The 25,315-nt window shown below is 40.2% G+C and overlaps 1 protein-coding gene across 4 annotated transcripts in view; it reads left to right on the top strand.

The window, feature by feature from the left end:
- Positions 1-25,315, top strand: part of PRKCD (protein kinase C delta) — a 54,200-nt gene that overhangs the window by 12,933 nt on the left and 15,952 nt on the right. For 2 of the 4 annotated variants that reach the window (XM_083603359.1, XM_083603360.1), the window contains exons 2-4: positions 13,560-13,696; positions 17,614-17,813; positions 18,605-18,665. In XM_083603359.1, coding sequence (XP_083459485.1) covers positions 13,582-13,696; positions 17,614-17,813; positions 18,605-18,665 — 376 coding nt within the window. In that variant the 5' untranslated portion in view covers positions 13,560-13,581. Of the gene's footprint in view, positions 1-13,559; positions 13,697-17,613; positions 17,814-18,604; positions 18,678-25,315 lie in introns of all 4 variants that reach the window. The other 2 variants (XM_083603357.1, XM_083603358.1) reach the window with 1 other exon arrangement.

The raw sequence follows: 25,315 nt of genomic DNA, 5'->3' as shown, positions 1-25,315 counted from the left end.
ATCCTGATGCTGTAGAGGAGCTTGAATCCTAAAACAAAATGCCACTACATAATGTCTAGGACAAGGCATGCTGTGCTGAGATCATAATTTCAAACTAAGGCTTCTTTTAAAAAATTGGAAATACTTTTCACTTTGGTGCCCTTTGTTTCTTTTAATCCTTGACACCAGTAGAGTACTACTGGAAGGAATATCTATAGTTCTTTTATGTTAAATTTCACCACAAATAATTGGTACGTATTTGTGAGGTTAAGCACGATAATAGCTGCTAACATCCTGGTCATAAGTTCATTGCTTAGAAATGAAACCCTACTAGTTATTTCTAGTAGAGTTTGTTGAGGACCAGAGCCTAAACCACATGATCAACAAATAATTAGAAGTTGCCACGAACTAATGCCTGCTTTATTCATGTCTGGAAGATAAGAGCATTTTCCTTTTGGCCTGGGAGATGCATGCTCAAATCCCAGCCCAGTCAGTGTTGTTCAAAATCATTGTGCAAGCTGAAGGCAGTCATTTCATTGAAAGCCACTGAAATAATAACTGACTGCCACTTCTTTTCATGGCTACATGTTTAGAGGAGATGAAGCCTAATGCACTTGATAATTATAGGAAAAGGCTCAGCTGGATATTGTACAGAGCTGTAATGCAACTGCCAAAATAAAAGTGACTATCTGAGTAACACTCTGATGATCAGTAGAATGATTCTTTTCTACAAATATAAACTGAATTTAATAGGCTGTTTATATGGGTATTAAAGTTTATTCCATATTGTTCCTGGCACCCTCTGAATTTGGTGTTGGAGAAGTATGTGCAAGCTTATTAGTTCTAGGACAGAGTGCAATAAACAAAGAAAAAGAAAAGTTGAAAGGTGTTACCAGCCATTGATTGACATGCTAGGGCATCATACTCAATTACTTCTAAGCTGTCCTCAGACAGAAGAAATTGTGTATCCATCTGTTCCTCAACTTTGAAACAGAGTTTACAGTCAAATGCACCAGCAGGCTGTTCTTAGTTCAGGACCCTAAGAATGATACCCATGACTAGACAGGTAGCCACTCAATGGTACCAGCCAAATGATGCCCTGATTTTTTTCTTTGAACTAGGAATCAATATAGGTTTTTAAGAAACAAACACTTAATGTGGGCAGAATTTCTGTCCCATCAACAATTTCCTTGTAAAACTGCCAAAAGATTTCTTGGCTTTCTCACAGTGTTGTTATCAGTCCCTGGATTAGTTGTGGAGCAGTGAGAGACATACATCTTTAGGAAGCCTCTGGAACTATGAAAGAATGTAATCCTGCGAAGTGAAAGTGTGTGTGTGTGTGTGTGTGTGTGTGTGTGTGTGTGTGTGTGTTAAATGGCATCATACTTTCCCCCTGCCCCAGAATGTATGGGGGAAATGGATTTTAACTTCTGTGTATTTTATCCATTGAGGATAAAGGAGGTTTGAGATGAGAGGTTGGATTGTGGGATAATTGGACTGGCTGGGGGTTGATTCATAGCAAGCCACTGATTCAAATGGAAATGCTGCTCACAATCAGCAGTGCGGGAAAATGGCCTGAATACTATTCCTCTCTAGTAAAAGAAGTATGATGAGTTGCCAGCTAATGCATAGATTTAAAAAAAGAAATGATGGAAAGAAACTAAATTATAGAAATGCTGCAGACAAGGAAGATCCATTCTAGACTTGGACACCTATGAGATTCTGGCGATTCTATGCAAGTAGAGCATGAGAGTTGCACCCATAGTCCTACAAATGAGAGAGAAAACTCAGGTCTGGGATTTTTAATTGGCAACAAATTTATTAGAAAAACTCTGAAGGATCTGCAAATAGGTATTGCTCCTGTGTGAAGTGGTTCCTATAAGTCAGAGGATGTGGGCTCCTATAAGTCAGAGGATCATAATACATAATCCTTGGTTTTTTGGGCAAGCTTTAAAATGATTTACTTAGTTTATAGGTCTCAGATATGCATTTTCACTATACAGCAGCAATAAAATAATGCAGGCAAAAATAATCTTAGTTGAAATTCAGCAAGATGGCACTCCATTATTTGCAGTGTGAAGAGTGGGGTGGATGACAGGAAACAGGCCTTATTTACTTCCTTTCAGGAGAGGAGAGAGTGTGAACTAAATTAGCCAACTGTAGCAATTAGAACTCTGTGGTCCTTAACTCCTTCATATACTAACTAGGAAATGTGGATTGTTAGGTTTGACTGCAAATCTCCCGCACCTGGGACCTTCTGCATGCAAAACAGATGTGTTACTTTCATCTCCTAGAAGGTGCCTCAAGGTGTTCACCATTTTTCCCTTCACACCAATTCACCTAACCCAGCACTGTATCTGCCAAAATGGGGAAAAGGTGGGAGCCTGGACAATTGCCAAACTTCCCAAGCCCAGTGTGACTTAGGCAGAAGACCTGTAAAATCCAAAAGTAATCAGGAACTCCAGGGGAGGAAAAATTCCTCTGTGGCTGCAACCAAACTTGGAAACCAGGGAAAAAAATCCCTCACTGGGTCAAGGGTAGGTGGGTGGGTACTGGTCAAGACCCCACCGCAGAGGCTGCACTGGATAAAACCAGTCCCAACCCGAGTCCTTCCCATCAAAACAAAACCAGTCATTTTGCAGTTAGTTCCAAGGTCATCTCTGGATGGTTGGCCGGGTGCAAACCATGTTCCCCTCCCCCCTGCAATTCTGAGGGAGGAGAAATAGTGTGATTTGATCTGCATGGAATGCATGTCACAGCAAACATGGTTATGGCAGCTAGCAAACAAAGTGTTTGTACTCTAAAGTGAGAGTGTGCAATAAAGGGACAGTGTGAATTTCTGATCACGGGGGTGATATGAATGAGTGTTTACATCCATCTGAACTCTCATGTCAATGCTGCAGTCTTGCTGGGAAGCAGCTACAGTCTTCAACCCAACCAGCTATGTGAGTGGGAGGAGATCGCTGATTACCATCAATTAGAAACTCAACATAGAGAATAGAAACTAGAAAGCTAGCATTAAAACTACATCCTCAGGCATGCTGCTAAATACGATGCCGTTCTTTTAGTAGCAGGCACTTATAGATATATTTATCTTTTTGCTTTTTGGAGAGGGCATGTAGGGAAGGAGCTAGAAAATATCTGAAGATATGTGCGGGGGGGGGGGGAATATCTTATTACTGAGGGTCAAACTACATGTGCTTGTCTTTTGTGTTATGTAAATATAAGCCAAGAGAAAGCCTGAGCAGCCTTGCCACTGTGGAGGATGGGGAAGAGAAATGTAACTCTTCGACTCCCTGACACAACTCTGACCATCTCAACATGTTCTGGTAGTGCTGGGGAGCAGGAGTCTGTTGTCATTGTGCATGTCGTCACCAATAACATGGGGGAAATGTAACCATGCAGTTCTTGAAGTAAAGGTTTAGATAGGAGATTAAAATTTGAGGTAGTTGTCTCAGAAGCATGTGTGCAGATGCTGTGAAGAAGGTAAATTCCATGTTAGGTATTGTTCAGGAAGAGATCAGAAACGAAGCTGCTAATATTATAATGCCTACGACCTGGCCACACTTGGCATGCTGTCTAAAGCTTTTGTCATTTTTGTCAAAACGGATACCGTGGAGCTGAAAAAGGCACAGAAAAAGGAAACTTAAAATGATCAGGAGCAACTCCCTGTAATGAAAGGTTACAATGTTTGTGGTTTTTCAGATTAGAAACACACACACACACACACACTTAAGTGGGGAGATGATAGAGATGCATAAAATTACACACAACGTGGACAGAGTGGGTAGGGTTACTAGAACCCAGAGTAATTCAGGGAAGATGGGAGATTCACAACAAACGTGAGGGAAAAGGTACTCCTTCATTCTCTTATGTAGTTGCACTGGTGAAGTCAGTGCCACAAGATGGGATGATGGCCACCAACTTAGCTTAAAAGTAAAATTAGACGAATTCATGGAAGATAAGGCTATTGATGACTACTAATCATGAGAATTAGCGGGGACGCGGGTGGCGCTGTGGGTAAAACCTCAGCGCCTAGGGCTTGCCAATCGCATGGTCGGCGGTTCGAATCCCCGCGGCCGGGTGAGCTCCCGTCGTTCGGTCCCAGCTCCTGCCCACCTAGCAGTTCGAAAGCACTCTTAAGTGCAAGTAGATAAATAGGTACCGCTTTATAGCGGGAAGGTAAACGGCGTTTCTGTGTGCTGCGCTGGTGCTGGCTCGCCAGAGCAGCTTCGTCACGCTGGCCACCTGACCCGGAAGTGTCTCTGGACAGTGCTGGCCCCCGGCCTCTTAAGTGAGATGGGCGCACAACCCTAGAGTCGGACACGACTGGCCTGTACGGGCAGGGGTACCTTTACCTTTAATCTTGAGAATTATGCAACCTCCAGGATTAGTGATGACATTCTTCAGAATACCAGTCCCTGAAGGGAAAAAGATTGTTGTTGCATTCATGTCCTGCTATTGGCCTTCCCAATGACATCTAGTTGAGAATTTTGATGCTGGACTTGGATGGGTCTTTATTCTAATACAGGAGGGATCACTTGTGTTTTTATCTTCCTACGTGACTTCTAAGAGAAACTCCCATTGGACACTTTCATTGAAATCAAAATGGTAACTTCAAATATTAGTTTCCCCCCCCCCCCCGTACCTGGCAGAGTGATACTTAAACTCCCCCCTCTATAGACCCCACTGTTCCAGGGCTGCTGAGACTTCCCTTGGCCTTCTGTTTATGTAACACACATCCTGACTGCATTCAGACAAATAATATATCTAATTTAGCTCTGAAATGAGCTTATCTCATTCTGGTTTCTCATACATGTTCCAGAATTGTTTTGTCAAATAATTAATTCTTGAATTTCCGCTATAAAAAGAAATAAAAATCGGTTTACAGTATATCAATGGATTACTCTGCAGTCATTATGACAAGTTCACAAATCTTAAATAGTTTGCTTACATCCAAGTATCTTACCTTATTTTTCTTTTTTCTGATTGATTATAAACCCTCTGAACAGGAACTGTAATCATTTCTTTGTTCTGGGCAACATCTGTGCTTGTTCAAAAGAAAATTTGCCTATGAGAGGAAGCTAAAATAGAGATTCAGGTGGAGAGTAATAGATTTAATCCTTGAATTAAGGCACTTTATACTCTTTGGTTTGCTTTCACAGTTTTTTGGTGTACAGCTGGGAGAAAAATGATCTAGCTTGATCCCAAAAATTGATAAAGAATTGGTTTATTTCTACATTTACTCCCTCCCCCATCCATGCACTAAATTACGTGTATATGGTCCAGATGCTCATTATTCACACTTACATTTTCTTTCTGTTGAGCATAATCCCCTGGAAACTAGTAACTTTTCCACTGTAGATTTTGTATTTTATTAAAAAGTCATGTTATAATGGAAATGGACTGTTTATGGATTGTTCAAAACAATTTATCTGAAAAGAGCTACATCCAACTCTTTGGTCTGTGAAATTTCCATTTGGTCTTTGAGAGCGGGGAGGAGGATGTTGGAAAGCAAAATATAAATGGAAATTGCTCCATTAGCTGTTTGGGACTCCTTAACATTTGTGAACTATTGGTGCAGCAGAATCCCTGTAGTTAATCCATTATTTCAATTATGTTAATTATTGAAGTTAGACTTGTGAAGGAAGTTGGCATTCAGACGGAAAGTACCGTGGAGCATAACTGTAAATGGTAGAAGGCTAAAGGCTGCCTATGCAAAAGGAAAAAGCAAAACCACTAACACTTTCTACAAGCATTCATTATTCTTAACATAAAGAATCTTTAAGTTGTTTTACACATCTTGGGAGTTGAAGTACTTTAATGAGAGGAAAGAGGGATTCATAAATAGATGAAGTACATTCTTTTAAATGACCACTTGGGACATGTAGGAATGGAGAATAATTTTTCTCATCAAATAAGCTGTTCTGTTCTTGTTATTTATTGTGTTTTTATATTTTGCTGGAAGCCACCCAGAGTGTCTGGGGCAAACCAGTCAGTTTGGTGGCATATAAATAATAAAATTGTTGTTGTTACATTGGTCACAGGACATATGCCCGAAAACCTTTTTTCCATATTTCCAGTCAAAATTACTGTAAGTTTGACACTTGCCCATGAAACATTAGTTCATTGTGTATATTGCTGCAAGTGGAATTTTAGTTTTGATTCATGTTTTAGTGAGAACAGTTGTCATGAAGTAACAGATCAATTCTTGATGTTGCAAAACTGTTACATGAATCACATTGATTATATTTGTAGGGAAGATCAAGCTGGTTAACGAATAAATGGTTTAATGTTAATTGGAGTTCAAATAATATGAGCTAAAACACAAATATTATGTAAAGAAGCTTACAAATGTTACATTTGTCACTATGGATTTACACACTGCAAACAGAAAAATGCCAAAACAAACCATACAATTCAACTGAATTAACTGCATAACTCTCTAGATGTGTTGTATTGCCTCAGCAGCCCCGTGCTAAGGACAAATCTAGGGGGGAAACCTACCCACATGCTATTTCTGCATGTTTTGAACCCACTATTATTCACCAAGGGTAGGAATCCATAAAAACAACATGAAGAACTGGTCCTTCTGCTTAGTTCTGTTGATTTGAAGGTACTGAATTTACAGTCGTTTCAATGTTGGGTGTGCCCTGATTTCCTAGCACGCACCCAGCTACATTTCATCTTTTTTGAACTAGCCAATAAATTTTACATTGTGTGGCTATGCAGTTTTCAAGTGTGTAGCATACTGAGAGGGGAAACCTGTCAGGCAGTGCTGGAAAAAATGGATATAACCTTGGTATAAAGAATAGGAATAAAATTGTATTTCTACTCACACTGTTAGAGGAAGGTTGTTGTTTTTAATGTAAGGTTGCAGTTTTAATATGACAAAGCTGGGTGATTAATTTGCCAAGGAAAAAACAATTTCACTTGTCTTCAGAATAGAGAACAAAATGTCACTGTTGTTGCCCTCCTGGTAGAACAAATTGTGAGATTATTAACATTCCAGTTTGCAACAATGTCCCTAGTTATGTTTTTTTTTACACAACAAATTATTTACTTGTATCACTCAATTCAGAATACTCTTCTAAAAAGGAGCTAAATATGCTTTTTTAAGTGCATTTTATTCCGCCTTTTAAAACAAATGCTGGGGGAACAAGATTTGTACATCACAACCAGTGTTGCAAATTGAGACATGAAAGCTAATGAGCTAAATGGCACCTTAAACCTAGGTTATGGGCACAACGGAATGTCTAGACGCACTTCTAGTCCTTCCCCTGTCCACCCCCCTAATACTCTTTCTCCAGTCTTCAGAGAGTAGCTGCAAGTGGGGAGGCAGAACAAAGGTCCTCCTTTTCTTCCACTCTGCAGTTTTAATTTGAAATCTTAGGTGCAGTACTGCGCCCTGAGCTCAGAAACTGCTCACACTAATGAAATTCCCTCTCGCAAAATGCACCTAGAAGTTTCAAACACTGATTACAGTATAATTTGCTAATCAAAGCCTGCTACTGATCTTTTAATCCCAACCCTTTCCAGACACCAAAGCTTTGCATAATCAGTTGTGGTTCTAGTATGTTTATTATCTCATTTACACAAAAGCATCTATAGCAAATAGCAACCTTTTAACTACCTGTATATTGTTAAAAACATAGGTTACACTGATACAGGAGAAAAACAAATAAACAGGAAAAGAAGATATATAAATATTGATCCAGAGGTATAAGTGGCTAACTTGTGAAATGGAAATACATATTTTATTTAAATACATATTTTATGTAACCAGCAAGTATATAAATGACTGTTTATATATAAAACAAAACGTCTAGTCTCAGTAAGAGCTTGCTTTTTTCTTTTTCTTATTTTTGTAGACAGGGTTGGGGATGGGCAACTGGGAGAGATTGCCTGACAAGGTAGCAGGGAGGTCAAACTTGGGCCTTGGTAGCACTTTCAAATCCATTTTTGGCTTGAGAGTTGCAAGAGATTCTCACTTTGAAAACTGATGTCTGTACCTTCCAAGCTTTATGCATGTGTATAGAGTGGCTTCTGGGGGTCTTTTGGCCAGATAAGAAGGTTCCAGCATACAGTGGTACCTCGGGTTAAGAACTTAATTTGTTCCTGAGGTCTGTTATTAACCTGAAACTGTTTTTAACCTGAGGTACTACCTTAGCTAATGGGGCCTCCCGCTGCTGCGCCGTGCAATTTCTGTTCTCATCCTGAAGCAAAGTTCTTAACCTGAGGTACTACTCTGGGTTAGCAGAGTCTGTAAACTTGAAGCATCTGTAACCCGAGGTGCCACTGTAGTTCCTTAAGTTTTTTTATAGCATAAATTCATATTTATTTTTTGACTGAGAGGTTTTCAACCTTTTTGGGTCCACGGCTCCCTTGACCAACTACATTCTTTCTGCAGCACCCCTGTGGGACTCAGGAGCCCAGTTAGGTCACCCCTTGCCTGCAGAGCTGGCAGCCTCTCACCCTTTTTTGAACACCATCCCTTGTGAAGTATTCCCTCAGCCTCCTCCGTTCTCCCCTCTCCTTTGGAGTCCTCTGGGCAACTGCAGCTGCCGCCCTTGGTCTCTGAGCTTCCCCCCTGCCCCAGGTGTACTATGTGCTGCTGCTTCTCATTAAAGCATAGCTTATTTTTAATGGCCATTTAATGTGATTTGTGAACCAGGCCAATATATTTTCCATAATACACTGCAATATTGTGACTAAATCTTTACTTTTATTTCTCATAGATTACTGAAATATTGTTTCTACATTTTGTAAGTAGCTTATCCTTCTCCCACCTTAAAGCTGTCACAAACAGAATATCTTAACATTTTGTTTTTGTTTTGTTTTTTTTAACAGATAAAGCACTATGTTTCATTCCAGTAAACATTGTTTTGTTAGCAGCTGTTATGTTCCTCGGAGTGCTATGAGAGCTGCTGTAGAGACCTCTGAAATATAGGAAAGCAAACAGTTTCCGCTCAGCTTTTGTCAGTCTAGCAGTACTTTGTTTTAAACATGGGAGCCAATAAAGAGACATTGGTCCAGTTCATGCACAATGCTCAAACATGGAACAGCATAAATGAGTAAATGTGGGTTCCCAAGGTGAAGTTTGCATCTGCTGTGCTCCTCATCTGCTGCTGCTGCAGCTACAGAAAACAAATATTGCTTACAGCTTGAGATTTGACTGGACAAGAACAACCACAGCCTAGGTTCAGATGTATTACAGCTGTACCTCTTGTTACGTCAGTCTCCAGTTGTGTTTTTTCAGGATACGAATGCGGCAAACCCGGAAGTGTATACTTCCAGGTTTCGCCACGCGTGCATGCACAGAAGTGCTCTGCGCGTCTCGTGCATGTGCAGAAGCACTCTATCATGCTGTGCGTGTGTGCAGAAGTGGCACTCTAGTTGCAGACTTTTTGGGGTGCAAACAGCACCCTAGAATGGATCGAGTCCATAACTAGAGGTACCACTGTACTGAGCCCAGCATCAACAGGACTGGGGAAATAATGCAGCAGGTGTGATCTTCATTTTTGGTGCACATTTGTGCACACTGAATCATGCTTATGTGTGAACCAGGCCAGCGAGTCACCAAGTACCATATTTCTTGCTCTATAAGACTCACTTTTTCCCGCCTAAAAAGTAAGGGGGAATGTGTGTGCGTCTTATGGAGCGAATGCAGGCTTCGCAGCTATCCCAGAAGCCAGAACAGCAAGAGGGATTGCTGCTTTCGCTGCGCAGCGATCCCTCTTGCTGTTCTGGCTGCTGAGATTCAGAATATTTTTTTTCTTGTTTTCCTCCTCCAAAAACTAGGTGCATCTTATGGTCTGGTGCGTCTTATAGAGCGAAAAATACGGCACTTGGAAACTATCAAACCTGAATTCTTCTTTTCCTGTTCTTAACAGTCAATGACATCTTGAATAAAATTTGTGGAAAGCATGTTGGCTGTTAAATGTATTTTAGGATCCTTGCTAAGCACCACTTGCTTGCAATGGGTGTATCTTTTTACGGTACACAAACACTTATGCAAATATCAGCTCAAGGACTAGATGGGAAATGCTGACTTCTCCCCCTAAATGGTAGTCGAATAATCATGTTGGCAATGATGAACATTAGTTTACTAGGGAAATGCTCACCACAGCAAAAATAAAAAGCATTTGATCCACATTACAATCTCTTCCTCTTTAAAATAATATTTCATTCATCTTCAGTTTTATAGCCTGCTGTAAGAGCAAAGAAGGATATGTACCTTGGAATGAAAGGGTTTATAATAGTCCATTCCCTACTCAGTAGCAAGCAAAGCATATTATCTGAGCATGTCAGTTCAGGAATATATATACTATATTAATTTAAGATTTATAACTGTTTAGAGAATATGATTCAGAAAAAAACCTTCAGTTTGAACTGTTTAAAAGGATCTGATTCATACTCTAGAAACTGTGTCTTTCATATATATGTTTGGGATAAATAGAAATAATTGGGGCGGGGGGAGCTAAACTCACATAGTCAAATACACAGCTAGGAGATGTACTGGCAATACCAAGAAGTGCCTCTGAAAGATGAGCTGCCAATGAGAAAGGCCTTTTCCTGGCTTTGTTTCTGGCCCTCCCCATCCCCAGTGCTGTTCTTCTAGAAAGAAAAGGTGTCAGTACTCACCATGAAACAAGTGCCATACTTTTACCCTTGAGCGCCCCCAGAAAAAGCACTGCCCATCACTGATACTGTCTTAATTCATGGCAGCAAGGGATAATAGGCCTCTGGCAAAGGTTAGAATCATAGAGCTGGATGGAAGGGACCCTGAGGATCATCTAGTCCAAGCCCCCTGTAATGCAGGAATATGCAGCTGTCCCATACAGGGATCAAACCTGCAACCTTGGCGTTATCAGCACCACGCTCCAACCAACTGAGCTATCCAGGGTTATGTTATTACTGCAAAATGCATGTTCTTCTTACTTCCATTTTGCTTTGAAATCTGCTCCATTAATAACATAGTCTGGAGTGAAACAAAAAGAAAGAGGAACTTTCTGCAAAGTGGAACTGGAAGAATCTGGAAGGTGGCATACCTGTGCCAATGACTGGAATGACCAGTGGATGGGGTGGTGGTGGTCTGAATAATAAAGACTGGAAGAATAACCCAAGAAAATCTTTAATAAAAACATTAAAAAAAAATTAAAAGACTGGAAGAATTGAAGGCTGCACCTTCTTCATTTATTCACACCGGCCATTGTGTGAGGTGGCAAATGGTGGCAAGGAATTTGTGGCATCATTGTGTATCTTATGGTTGGGCTTTGCTTATAGTAATCAGGGTGTATTCCTCAGTTTAGGTTATAACATAATAAGTGGTGCTTATTTGAAATTATACACCAGTTATTTATGGTTATGTTAAAATACAACATTAAAATACAACATTTTTAATAATAGCAAATGAAACCCTTCTTTGCACTGACAAAATAGTCTGCAAGAGTGTGCTGTTCATTTAAAAAAATGGTTTTAAGCCAATTTAAGACAGAAGGGACACTTTGCAACAATTCGTGTTGTAGTATGGTTTCTGGAGATCACTTACTGATACAGTGGAAAGAGCGCCACCTACTGATTTGCCAGGATGAGCCACTGACAAGCGAGTTTTTTGCAGATCTCATGTGGAAATCTACCTGTGGAACAGAATTGCTCTGTGATTAAGATTGACTTCAGTGTAAGGAAGTAGGAAAGGTTATATTTGTGTGGTTGCTAATGCAGGACAGGTGAAGAGTGTTGCTAAAAGCAATGGAGAAATTAAATATATATATAGATATACTGTATAAATATAATGGGGATTACGATTGTGAATTGGTTTTTGTCTTTTAATTGAGGAAACCAAGATGTGTGTTTGCCCTACAATCTCATGCCAAAATACACATCAGATCTGAAAATATTTTTATAATAACACACATGTAATTGAGAGAACAAGCGGACAGTAGGAAATGAGGTACAAATAATTCCGAATGATTTAAGCAAGCAAATTGGGGAAAGAAAGACAGGATAGAACCTGATCTGATTTGTGGGTTGGAGTAGTTTTGCGGGGTTTTTTTAAAGACTGAAACTACTAGGTGGCAGGGGAAAGTACTAAAACCAGATGCTTTTGTACTTTATGCATATTTCACAAGTGAAATACTGGACTTCTTAATTATGCAGGCAAATAGATCACAGAAGTTTATCTGTGTGAAAGGTTTCCCATGCACATGAATGATGATTCAATCAAGCTTCACATATTTTGAGGTTTAGATCATAGTTTCTGGCTGTAGCGCTTGTAGCTTGTACCGAGAATGTGCAGACTGAATGTCTTGTGATATGTTAGAAAATGTAAGGATGACCTCATGTCTATTTGTAAACATCTAACAGACTTCTTTTTAGTTTATCTTTCATTACAGATTTTGTTTTTCTTTTATAGTAATATTGGACCACAGGCTTTCTAAAGCAGAGTTTTCTCTTAGGTCTGAAATATTTGTCATCTAGTGCTGCTTTAAAAGATGTATAGCTAATATATCAAATTGGAAGCATTTTAACTTTAATGTTTATATTTAAGTATGCATGATTTGCTTATAATTTTATACTGTATTTATTTATTCTGTGATATGCTTTTATGTAAGACACCTTGATTTCAATTTGGGGATTAGGTGAGATATTAGTATTTTGAATGAGAAGACTTATAACATTAAAATCTTGATACCAAGCTGTCTAGACAAAGTAGGGGTAGTGATTTATTTAAAGTAAGATGAAGCAAACAAATGAACAACGTTTGTGCCCTCATTTAGTCCAGAGAAGAATGAAACATTCTACTGATGACTTGTTTTTGGCGCTTGTGTCAGCCTTAAACACAATGACAGAACTGCAGGGAGCCAAACACATGTTTGCTTTCTGTTAATAAATTTGTCATTAGCTAAATACTGGTGCGGCTTAAGTGTCTTATCAGGATGGACAGTGATCTAGAACAATAAGTTTCCAACAGCAGGATAAGAAAAATGAAAAGATTTATATATGATGTGTCAGCTAGAAAGGTTAATTATGGCCACTAGCCAAAGATATGTGGTTTGGTTCCAAAAAGCGTGCATTGTGATCAGAAAAGCACTTCTGCACATCCAAGGAAGGGGCTCCTGCAGTTTTCAAATCTTCCGGCCATCTGCAGCCTCTCTTATGCCATATCTCACACCATTTCCCAGGGTCCTCAGACCTTATAGATCTGGTTTTGGGGGTACAGAAAGTGTGAAAACCTCTGTTCCATGAGAAGAGCAAGACACTTAGTTCTTAGGATCTGAGACAATATGCACACAATAACATGATGCATTTTGGTTTTTGGTTTTAAAAAGCTGTATGTGAACTAGAATGTCTGGATTCAGATTTATTCTGAATTGGATTTATTATAATTTTACTGGAAAGAAAGAAGCATCTAATCTTTTTCCTATAAATTTAGTCAACTCAGCAGATGGGTATCAGAACACACCAGGAGTTGATTTCAAGCAAGGTTTACTGAGTCCTTTCTTCATCTTATGTTCTCCACACAGCCCAATTTTTAACTCTAGCCTTAACTTTTTTGTCTGTTTTTTCCCCCTGTGTAGGTTTACAATTGTGCTATGAGAAATGGCTCCCTTCTTACGAATATCATTCAACTCCTTTGAGCTAGGACCTATGCCGAATCAAGGGGAGCAACCACAGCCATTCTGTGCAATAAAAATGAAAGAGGCCTTGACTACAGGTAAGAAGATTGATCAGTTGAATTGATTCCATTTGTGGTCTGGAATTCCTCACATATGGTCTGGCAGGACCAGAGTCTAATTGTGTGCTTGTTTATGAGAAAGGAAATCTCACTGAGTCGGTAGCAATGTACTCCAAAGTAAATGTGTATACGATTACAACCTTAAGGTGTCAACGGATGCAGTTTCTAGTCTAATGTATGTGGCATAGGCCAGTTTAATCCCAGTGACAGGGAAAGAGTGAAGAATATGGCTATTTGTGTACAGCATCATTTGGATTTAAGTCATCTGATCAAAGGCAATGTATCAGGAAGAGATTATTATTATTATTATTATTATTATTATTATTATTATTATTAATTTATTATTTATACCCCACCCATCTGGCTGGGCTTCCCCAGCTACTCTGGGCGGCTTCCAACAAAATATTAAAGTACCGCAATACATCAAACATTAAAAGCTACCCTAAACAGGACTGCCTTCAGATGTCTTCTAAAAGTCTGGTGGTAGTTATTCTCTTTGACATCTGGTGGGAGGGAGTTCCACAGGGAGGGCGCCACTACCGAGAAGGCCCTCTTCCTGGTTCCCTGTAACTTGGCTTCTCACAGTGAGGGAACCGCCAGAAGGCCCTCGGCGCTAGGCCTCAGTGTCCAGGCAGAACGATGGGGGTGGAGACGCTCCTTCAGATATACTGGACCAAGAGATAAAGGTAGCTTCAAATAAAAACGTACCATGCTGGTATGTACTATGAATTTTTAACACCTTATTTTTTAATGTGAAAGCTGAAGCTAATCAATTATTATTTCAATTTTTATTATTTTAGTCTTGTTGCATTATTTTAAATCTGAAGCATAATGTGAGAATGGATTCTGTGTGAAATGCCATCCCCATCATATCTTGAAAGGATACTTCTTTACTACAATCCATTACTAGAGCCGGAAGGCTTTGTTGTCCAATTAGCAGAAGATTGTTTTGTTGCCTGCTTTTCTTCTCTCTTCAGAGTCCATTATTCAAAAGTCACTTTTTGGGGTGAAACTCAAGTCATCAGCAGGAACTGTCTTGTGGTTCCACCTACATATTCTGTCATTCTTTTTAGAAGAAGACCACTGTACACAGGCATGCGAAGGATTATTATTATTATTATTATTATTATTATTATTATTATTATTATTTTAAAAATCATAGTTCAGAGAGGGGTGCGCAAGAAGAAGAATTTCTCTTTTCATTACTGAAAGCCTAGTTCAGGTTGTTGTTACCATTCAATGTCATTACCCGTCCAGTTCAGTGGTCCACCCATCTGCTGCCTATAACTTCTGTGCTTTCCATTCAGTTTTCATGAAGGTTTTACATGTTGATACAGTACTTCTGCATGTGTGTTGTGTTGTGTGTGTGTATGTGTATGTGTGTTTTGCACTGAAAACTCTCGGCATCTGGGAGGAAGGCTTTGCAACTAAAAAAAGGGGGAAAAACACACCTTTGGCTAAAGACGTCAGGGAAACAAGGTATGCCTGCATCTTAGGAAACAGTATCTTTGATGGCCTTTTATCAGGATAAGGAGGTTCCCTTGAGCTTCGATGGATAAACCCTGGCCCTGTGTGACTCCTTTCTTAGAAGGCTCAGGAGTATTGCTGGCCTTCCTTGCTGAACTTTAGACCCTTAAAAATATTCTTGAGGCCTTTTCTTTTGCACTGCATGAAAACCAATTGTCACCCAGGGCTTGGACTAAAAATAGTTACATAATAAGTGCTTTCCTCCCCTCTAACTTTAAGCTAATGGCTGTTGCTATTAGAACTAGAAAAGCTCGTTCGTTTCCATTCTATATGTTCCATGGACCCTTTTTGGAAAGAAATGAATGGACCCTTTTTTGTTTGTTTGTTTGTTTGTTTCATTTATTATGGAACAAATATCTGTTCATAAGTAATACATATACACTTTTATGTTAGTGTAATCAGTGTGGGAGAGCATGTTGAACTTGAACAAAAAAAATCATTTACCCTCTGTCTCATAAATAACATTTCTATTTCTGGTCCATGTACCAGTAAAATTGGTGCACCCAAACATCACTCAAGTGAACATTTTCTGGCCAAATGTAAAATGGGGAAAATATTTTCTTAGGTCCAGGCTGATTGCTGCATAGTTGGATTTCCTCCTTTTAGGCCAACACAGTGAAGCATGTGTTAGATCACCACGGCAAATGTGTAGGGTTCCTTTAAAATCTTCAAGAAAAAATGTAACAGATGCTGGAGGGGATACTAGAGCAGCATTTATCTTTATCTGGAAATTGTGATAGAAGTTGCCACAACAAAATTGCAGAAAGGGTGGAGGTGGGGAGCTCTGGAATTCATTTTCATTAATTGAAAACATCTGCTCTGAGTAGCTGTTACTAGAAAGGATCTCTGAGACCAGGTAAAAGCTTTTTGGCAGAAGCAGAGGAGATAAAGCAGAAGTCTGCAGAATGCAGAATATCCTCAGGTGGCTATTTGTGAACATTTGGCAAGCTAACATCAGCCTGCTTGTCAAATACCTAATTTATAATGTTGGTTTTGGCAGTCCTTACCTAATAAAGCCAAACTGAGGTGCTATTCTTTACTACTGTTTGGACAGTCCATCATACTGAGAGACGTGCATCAAACAAAACAGCTGTTGGATAAACATAAACTTAACTCTGAACTTAAATCCTATGTCAGAATATTAAGGAACCAATCACTCTCTATACAGTTTACAGAGATTCAGCTATTTATCATGGCTCAACTAACACAGTTGCCAAAATTGGGCCTGGATATTAGGCCGCATTTGGAAATCTGAGAAACTCTTGTGGGCACTACTATAAAATGGCTGCCCTTGGGCATCTATCTAGTCACAGAAAAGCTGCTCAAGGGATCTTTGCTGTCATGGAGGATAAATAACTTTGCAAAAGAGAGAGGGAGAGCATGCCTATAAGAGAGAAGTTGGCTCTGAATCCCAACTTTCAAAACAGACATTTCCCGTGCTCCAATACACAACCACATAACCCATTTCACAGAAGTAACACACATCCACCCTCCAAAGCAGCTAAACAATTTTGGCAATTTCCCAAATCTGGAAAAGCTGTGGGGGCATTGGGAAAATCAGGGGAAATTCACTCACCACCTTAAGGCACAAAAAACAGGCAAACTCTACTGAAGAAACAGATAGGTAGCCGTGTTGGTCTGCCATAGTCAAAACAAAAAAATTTTTTTCCTTCCAGTAGCACCTTAAAGACCAACTAAGTTAGTTCTTGGTATGAGCTTTCGTGTGCATGCACACTTCTTCAGATACTGAAGATACTTGGTATCTGAAGAAGTGTGCATGCACACGAAAGCTCATACCAAGAACTAACTTAGTTGGTCTTTAAGGTGCTACTGGAAGGGGAAAAAAAATTTTTTTGTTTTGTCTACTGAAGAAGTCAAACAGGTGTGACCCACCCATGTACCCCAAAAAGCAACACACATGTTGAAGGCAAATTCCATCAACACATACAAGAGAAACATCCCATATGGGTCCCAGTGGCATTCTGGGGAAGGAAAGGGAAGAGGGGGTGATATGGTTGGAGGCCTGTACTTGGTTTTCCTAGGAGCTCAGTGCCACCCAAAGCACAATAAAGGAAATAAACTTTTTAAACGACAATGAGAAGGGCCAGCGTTCTCCATTGGGGCAATGTGCTTGGGACCCTAGGGATAAGGCAATCTAAACAATGACTAAAATAAGACTTATTCAATGTTCATTGGCTGTTATTGCAGTTGATGTGTTTGGAAAAAATCTTTCCTTGTTATCTTAACATGGTTGAGATTATTTCCTGGCTATAGTTTTAATAAAATTAAAATTGTCTGTTGGTTGTGATTGTGAAATTTAATGTTTTCCTGGCAACTCTTCATTTATGCCTTTTCTGTGGCATTTCCAGAGAGAGGCAAAACCTTGATTCAAAAGAAACCCACTATGTACCCAGACTGGAAATCTTCATTTGATGCCCACATTTATGAGGGCCGCGTCATTCAGATTGTTCTCATGAAAGCAGCAGAAGACCCATTATCTGAGGTGACTGTGGGTGTATCTGTTTTGGCTGAAAGATGTAAGAAAGGCAATGGGAAAGCAGAATTCTGGGTGAGTATGACACCATGTGATTAATTATTTTATACTGTGTTACCCTAGGTCTATACAGCTTAGAACCAGATCTCTAAAGGACCACATGCTCATAGCATAGGAATTTTTCACTTGTTAAGATAATTCTCAGCAGAACTTCATGTTCTCAAAAAATGGGAATGCTCCTTAGAAAAGGAACATAATGTGTGCTTCAATGTGCCTCATGTCCTTGACGTCATTACTGTGTCTTATTTCCACAACCTTGTTCTGTATCCCTGACGGGGATAGAGAAAAGATTAGGCTAATATGTGATAAACTGATGGGTCTTGCAATTGTGACGTGTGCCCTCAGGATTTTAATCTGTCAGATGAAGTGCTGGTGGATCTGAGGCTGATAATTTACCCCAAAGTGAATTTGCCAGCAGTGGGTGGCGTTGTAACCTGGTAGTCCATAAATCTGGGCAAAGCTCAAATGATGTTCCGCTTATTTAGAGAGGCTGTCAGTGAGAAACTGTGGAAATCTGTGGTATTTGGGTTAATGCAAATGATGTGGCCAGACAATCCTTGTATGGTTTTATTGTTTCCATTCAGCTGACGATAAATGAAATGTGGGGTGAGTCCATAATAATTAAGAAACTAACAGTATCACAGTATCAACACTGTTGTCATTGTGAAATAGATGTGTGAGAGAAGGAAAGTAGTCTTCAACTGTGACTTGCCCCTCTTCATGTGATATTTTCAGAATGTAGAACAAGATGGTTGCAGGAATTTTAGTGTAACTGGAAGGTAATTTGTTGATTTTGTTCTTCTTAGCTTGACTTGCAACCTCAAGGGAAAGTATTGATGGCTGTACAATATTTTCTAGAAGATGGAGGTAAGGAAATGGGTGGATATTAATATTATTCTTCAATGTCATTATTATTATTATCCAATATATAGTAAACATTAACTTTAAATTTGATGACATGTTAGCTTGGATCCAGAGATGTGAGAATGGAAGGTGACTTCCCTGTTCCTCCTTCCCTCCAGCAGCCTCCTAAGTCCCCTGAAGCGCCTCTTGGGAGAGCTTATGGAATGGAGTGAGTTGTGGCATGGGAGCTGAGGAAGGGGAGATCTTCCCAGATGGAATGGGAGGTTCCCCAACCCTCAGAAAAAAATTGGGGGCATCTCAGAGGGCTGCCAGGGGAAGAGTGTAAGCTCCTTTGCCTCACCCAAGTCAGACATGTGTGAGAAGAGGCTCTGTGCACATACTCACATGAGCATTCCTCCATGCAAGGGGCCATAGCTTAGTGGTAGAGCATTTGCTTTTCATGCAGAGGGTCCCAAATTCAGTCCTCAACATCTCCAAGTTGGGCTGGCAATGTGTGAAAACCTGGAGAGCTGCTGCCAGTCATTGTAGAGAAAGCTGAGCTAGGTGGAATGATGATGTAAGTCAATATAAAGTACTTTTCAAGGTTGCACATAAATGAGCGTAGATGCCCTTCTGATGTGTGCATGGACATTGATGGATGGGGGACTGGCCATGGGATGTGGTGAGAGGCCAGCTGATATGGACTCTTAACCACCTTATGCACCCCTTTTATGTGTTGAGGTCATCTGGCACACAAACTCAGAAGCTTCTGCTTCATAAGCGTTGCTGAAAATTCATTTCACAGGTGTTCCTCAGCCTGTTATCAAAGTGTTCTTGTTACCTGAAAGTGCACTGGCAGACACTTTGCTTCAGCAAAAGAAGTCACTTTGATCCTCTGCCACCCTCAAGAGGTTGCACAGGGTATGAACATTTCTACCGCTGCTCTTCATTTTAGCCCATCATGGTTGCTCATGAAAGCTCACTAGTTTGGTGAATTTTCAGTGGGTAAACTACCAAAAGCACATCTTTTACTTGTCAGTCATCTGAGGTACCATGATCTCCCGTGAAGTGTACCCGTGAAATGTATTCTTTTGCCCATTTGATTGCAAACGACATGGACAAAGAAATTCTCAAGGGGTTGCAGGCACCATGAATCATCGTAAAGCCTGCTCCCATTGCCTGCATGGTTTGATTTCTGACTATGCAAGCAAAGCCTTGGGGGATTGCAGGCAATGATAGTCATATGATTGGTATATGGACTGCAAGAGGCCACATCTTTACTTGCCCCTATGTGTGGGGCAGGTGGGCATGTCTTGGGAGAAACTACCTTGTGTGCCTAATTAGGACCTTTGCTGGGTCCACAAGCCAGAGGTTCCTCGCTGATGAATTAATCAGTTAAATGTTGTAGCCTTAGTTTTCAAATGTGGGGTAAATTAAGAAAAGGAACGTGTAAGCAGAAAAATAAGAAAATATTCTCATATATAGTACCTGTAATTTATTACGCAAGTTTATGGCAAGAAATTTCACAATACATCTGGTCTAGGAGCTCCCTGCACATATCTGCAGTGCACACATGGCACTCTTACATGCTAAGGATTTTCACCTATTCAGTGGTATAAGCAGCTTGCTGCACACATTTCATTAAAAAAAATTAAGACATTTATTCAAAAGTTATAATATGATTATTTTCAATCAATATATCCCCTCCACAGACAGTTCTGTGATGATGGTGGCATTAAAATATTCTGTTCCTCTTCAATAAAAGAGAAAAAGAAAGACCAGATTGTCTCAAAGCTATCTTTTTTGGAGATGCCTTTGATTAGTTGCTGATGGTATGTGAGGCATTCTGATAGAGCAATGCTCCAGATGTTATTAACCCAAGCCTCTATTGGTATATGAGAAGTTTCCTTCCATCGTTTCATGATGTACAGAGCAATTCGCTTGTCATTGAACTAAAATGGCATGTTTCCAAATTGATGTGCCCTAGATTAAATTCCCTTCTCCATATGAGAGCAGAAGGAATATTCCATCATTCCTGGAATTGAGGGGTAGAAGGTGGTTGAACGCTAGACTTGGGGTCCCACAAATGAGTCTTCTCCCCTCCCCCCCATATAAAAATGATGCTTATAAGAAGCAGAACTGGTTGCCAGTTTCTTTGTTTATTTTAATGAAGTTACTGACCTTATCCAGTCACAGAACTTAGCACCTCAGTGGTTGGTTTACTTTTGTACTGAGTGTCTCACTCTCTGTGTTAAGCAGCTTTGGAGGCAGCAAGAATAGCTTTCTCTTTCTGGAATTATGCCGCGGACTTCAGCAACAAAACGGAAGGGTTTGTCAATTGCTTTCTTTGAAAAATAGGTAGTTTCCGTAGGGAACAAAGTATTTTAGCACTTTCAGTGGGTGGGGAAGATTATATGGATTATCGAATGCTCATTAACTGCAGGTTAATGCAGGAAAGAGTTATCTGAAAAGTGTTGCCTATTTCTGTGTGATTTATAGATTGTATTAATACGTATGCATGTTTTCCATAGCTAAATTTCTTTTTAATGGACCTGCAATAACTGGCAATATTTCCAACTGATAAAACTCGTAATGGGAATTGTAGCTTTCTTGCACTGTTCATTCACTACCCCCATTCATTTCAATGGAAACTGTGCAAGAGGTCTGAGCAAAGGTTTTTCCTTTGTTTGGTAAGATGTGAAAGCTTGGTGGCATGTTCTAATATTTATAGGCTTTGACAGCTTTCCACAATTTTTTCATGCTAGTTGCTATCACTTGAACTGCTGTACATGGCAGAATTCCCTAAATAGTGTGTAAGAAGTGTAGATTTCCATTTTTTAAAAGATTTTGCTAAAAGTTGTCCACATCTTCATGGCTTCATAAAAATAGAATGCAGGGAGGATGAGGGGTAGGGTAAAAGGGGTAATTTTTCCTTCCACTTTGTTCCAGATGCCTCCTATCCTTGATTCGGTTAAATATAGAGGACAACTTCTGCTAGGCATGTCACTTAGTGGATCAGGGATTATGTTTGTGAATTGCATCCAAATGCAGATCTGAATGTGCATCCCATTGAAAACAATGTAGTGTTTACAGACTACCTGTGCACGTTTTGGTGCATTCGTATGAACATCTGACACAGTGAGTGACTATGCATGGAGATGCATAATTCTGAGCACGGATCTCCTTTCCTGGATTAGTCCATAGTACTGGCGACAGATTCCATAGCCCACCTGGGCTTCAGATTGCCTATAAGGGTGGGGGATTCTGTGCATGTCCTCCAATACCAGTTCTTCCCTTGTGATCCTTTAAATGGCAATGGGGAATTATTGAGGCCAAGCTCCCAAGCTGAAGGGGAGCAAGCACCAAGCCACTTTATTCACTTCAGCCAGTCTCCCATTTCTGACTGGATGAAAGCTGATCCCTCAATTATAGGGGAAAGAGGTGTACAGTCCCTGCTCTTGCCAGCCTTTGGGAAGCTCGGTATTATCTTTTTTCCTGCATACCTCAGGAATCCATCTCCCCAAGTATGCAGGAATCTGCTCCTACCCTCTTCCTAGAACTGCATTATGCAGACCTTTTTGGTGCCTTGCATACATACATAACACTACACCATTGTTTAATGCTAGATGAGCTGCCACTTTCCCTTTCTTCCTCCCTCATGACCAGCAGGAGGATTTCTGCAGTCATTAGAGTCCCTTTCACATTAGTGTCATGTTGCATGAACCAGAAATCCTGCCTTAAACTCTGCGAAGTTTCAACACAAGCCACCTTCAAACCTGTGGGCTTGTTTTGAAGCTTCCTCAAGTTTGTCGTAAGTCTGGGTTCCTCTTCCATATAACATGACAAGCCGCCAAAGGGAAGAGCATGTGAGCCCAGTGCATTGCCTTCTGCATCTCATTTACATAGCGCTAAAATATGGCTTAGAGTGCAGTCAGTGTATTACATACAAAGCACTCACTTTACTGAAGGGGAAGTGATACTTTGTGATGTTAGCAAATACATGCAACTTCCAGCAGCATCTAGTATTACACCAGTATCCTGATGTGTAGATGTGGATGTGGATGTATTGTAAAAAATGTTTCTTTAAAAATGTGGAAAATAAAACATCTCGATTTTGGGAGAGAGAAAATTATTGCCACTCCTTTGACTTTGACTTGGCCAGTGGTGCAGCAGTAAATCTGCTAGTACAGTTTGCAAAGCTAAGCAGGCTCCAGTATGGTTTCAAATAGGATGGGGGACAGTGTGTTGAGTTTCCTGCATTGCAGGGGGTTGCACTCGATGACCCAACTCTACAATTCTATGATTCATCTGGTTACCAACCAGATGAATTGACTGGTTGCTTCAAAAACAGTTCTCTTTCTAATTCTAGTAATTTATTTTTAAATAGAGCATCATTTTTGCATATATATTGCTAAATTGGTATTTAAGAAGCATTTTATAAGTTTCAAATGTTACGAGCCACATACAAAATCTAATTTTGACTAGTAGCTGCAGTTCCTCCTGTTACTTCCTTCCTTTGCAACAGAGCTCTCTGTCACTTCTTCTTTCCCTGACACCCTTACTTTTCCTACTTCTGCTCTGTGTTCTTTTTCAGATGTACCTTTTATACACTTGATTCATACATTCATAAAAGAGTAAAAAGAAAAACTTAGGGAAGCAGTATCCTTCCTATCAGCATACAAAAGAGATCCCTACTGGCATTCAGCTCTCATCCCCTGATCTTCAGGCAGACTTGCTGCAAAGCATTCAGCCGTTCCACCTAATCCAGGGCCCTTCCGCTCCTCCTTAATCAACTGCTGGTCTTCTCTTCTACAGGACTCCAGCCCACATCACTCTTTATGCTCTGAATTGTAACAGCTTGGGGAAGAGCCTGAAGAAAGCACTGGATGACTATAAGGGAGGCAGAGGGGGACTTGGGGCTCACAGGAATTGCTAGGAGTGTTGCAGTGAATTTGTTACAGTGGAAGCACACCTTCGAGCACCAGGATTGTCCCAAAAATGTGTCACCAGAGCAGATAATTTTGTAATTCCTGGACTGCAACGGAGAAATGAAACAGCTTGGACTTTTATCTTGGTCCTAAACGCATTTGCTGGATTTAAGTGGAGCATGTATTTATTGAGATCAGTTTGAGATTACAAAAACTAAGGAAACATTGGAATAATTTTCCAGACTTGCAAATGTATGGTTAGTATCTTGCTCCTGTCTTCCAGGCCTCAAAGTTCACAGAAACTAGCTGTTGTTCCATTCACTTTGAGAAAGACAGAGTGCTAAAGCTGAGTAAGCCATAGAGAAAATGGTGTCTATGTACTGATACTCTTTTAACGGGAAACTCATCAAACTCAGGTTGTTTCCAGCTTTCCATTGCACAAGAGGAAGCAACACTTGTGTCGGAAGATTGAAAAGGTCAGAAAGGGGATTTCCCCTTGTCTTTGAGACACATCCACAATTTAACTGTTTCCCCCCATTGCTGAAGGAACACATTACACACAGCAAAACCAGATTAGTTTGGCACTGTGCTGTACATGTTTTGTGCATGTGGGGATAATAAGGAGTAGGGAGATGTGGGAGAGAAAGGATAGCAGACCAAGCAGAGGGAAGCCGGGGCAAATTTTGCATGTTGAGCCAGTGCATTTGCCAAGTCCTTCAATATTTGCTTAAAATAAAACTGCAGGGGAACAAAACACTACTGCTCTTGTGTATTTACAGAGAAAGGATTTCCTAATTCCATCAGTTTGAACTAATACTACCAGAAGCAGCACCATCATGCTTATTAAAACACACATACCCTTCTTTTAATATACTAGTGCCAGGCAGTGTGGTGTCATTACTTCCCCTACACTGAGAGTAAGTTGTTTCGGATCCAAGCATCAATCTTCGTATTCTTGCCTAACGACAAATACCTTGCACAAGGAAACAGAAATTGTGCCCAATCTCTTGGTTGTGTTTTCAAGTGATTTTAGCTCACATTTCCATCACCTTTATTTTCTCCTCCTCTGTCTTCCACAGACTTTCAATCTTTCTGCATCAGGGGTGGAGAACTTTTTTCAGCCCAAAGGTCATAGAAACTTGTGGGGAATCTTTTGTATGCCTGTGTTGGGTGGGACCAGAAGCAGAAGTGGGCAGCAGAGCAATGGCTGTGGTTCTTATCTGTATGCAGTAAGCAACATTCCAGCCATGTGCAGGAATCAAGACTTTCTGCACACGTGAATATATCTATACACATTTTTCTATCGTTTACACAGGCAAGCAAGAAGCACAAGTCAATACCGCAATGCCACCAGGCAAAAGTAGTCAAAGTGTGTGTCGGCTGGAGAGTCTCAAGCTGGATAGTGGGTCCGGCAAGGTGCAGGTTCCCTAAGCCTGCCCTAAATAAAATCATTTGATTTCCCTTTGCATACTGAAAGGGCATTTCTATAGCAGAATAAAAGAAAAAATGATGTATTCATTAATCTAATTCCAGCCTTTGAAAAGTATAGTTTCACAATAGTTTGGTTCCGGAAGTTGGCCAACAAATATTGTGTACCTTTTTGCTCATGGTAATATTTGGAATTGTAAACTGTCTTGGGTGCCTTGGCGGAACAGGGAAAAAAATGCAAAAAGGGATGTATGTGTTCAGATCATTACGTTTTAGTGGTCAGCATGTAAAAAGGTTGGGGTTTTGTGCCTTTCCCCC

This window comes from Podarcis filfolensis (assembly GCF_964270895.1).
Source record: "Podarcis filfolensis genome assembly, chromosome: 2".
NCBI lineage: Eukaryota > Metazoa > Chordata > Lepidosauria > Squamata > Lacertidae > Podarcis > Podarcis filfolensis.
Note: the sequence above shows the minus strand (reverse complement) of the source record. Positions and strands in the feature narration are given on the sequence as shown.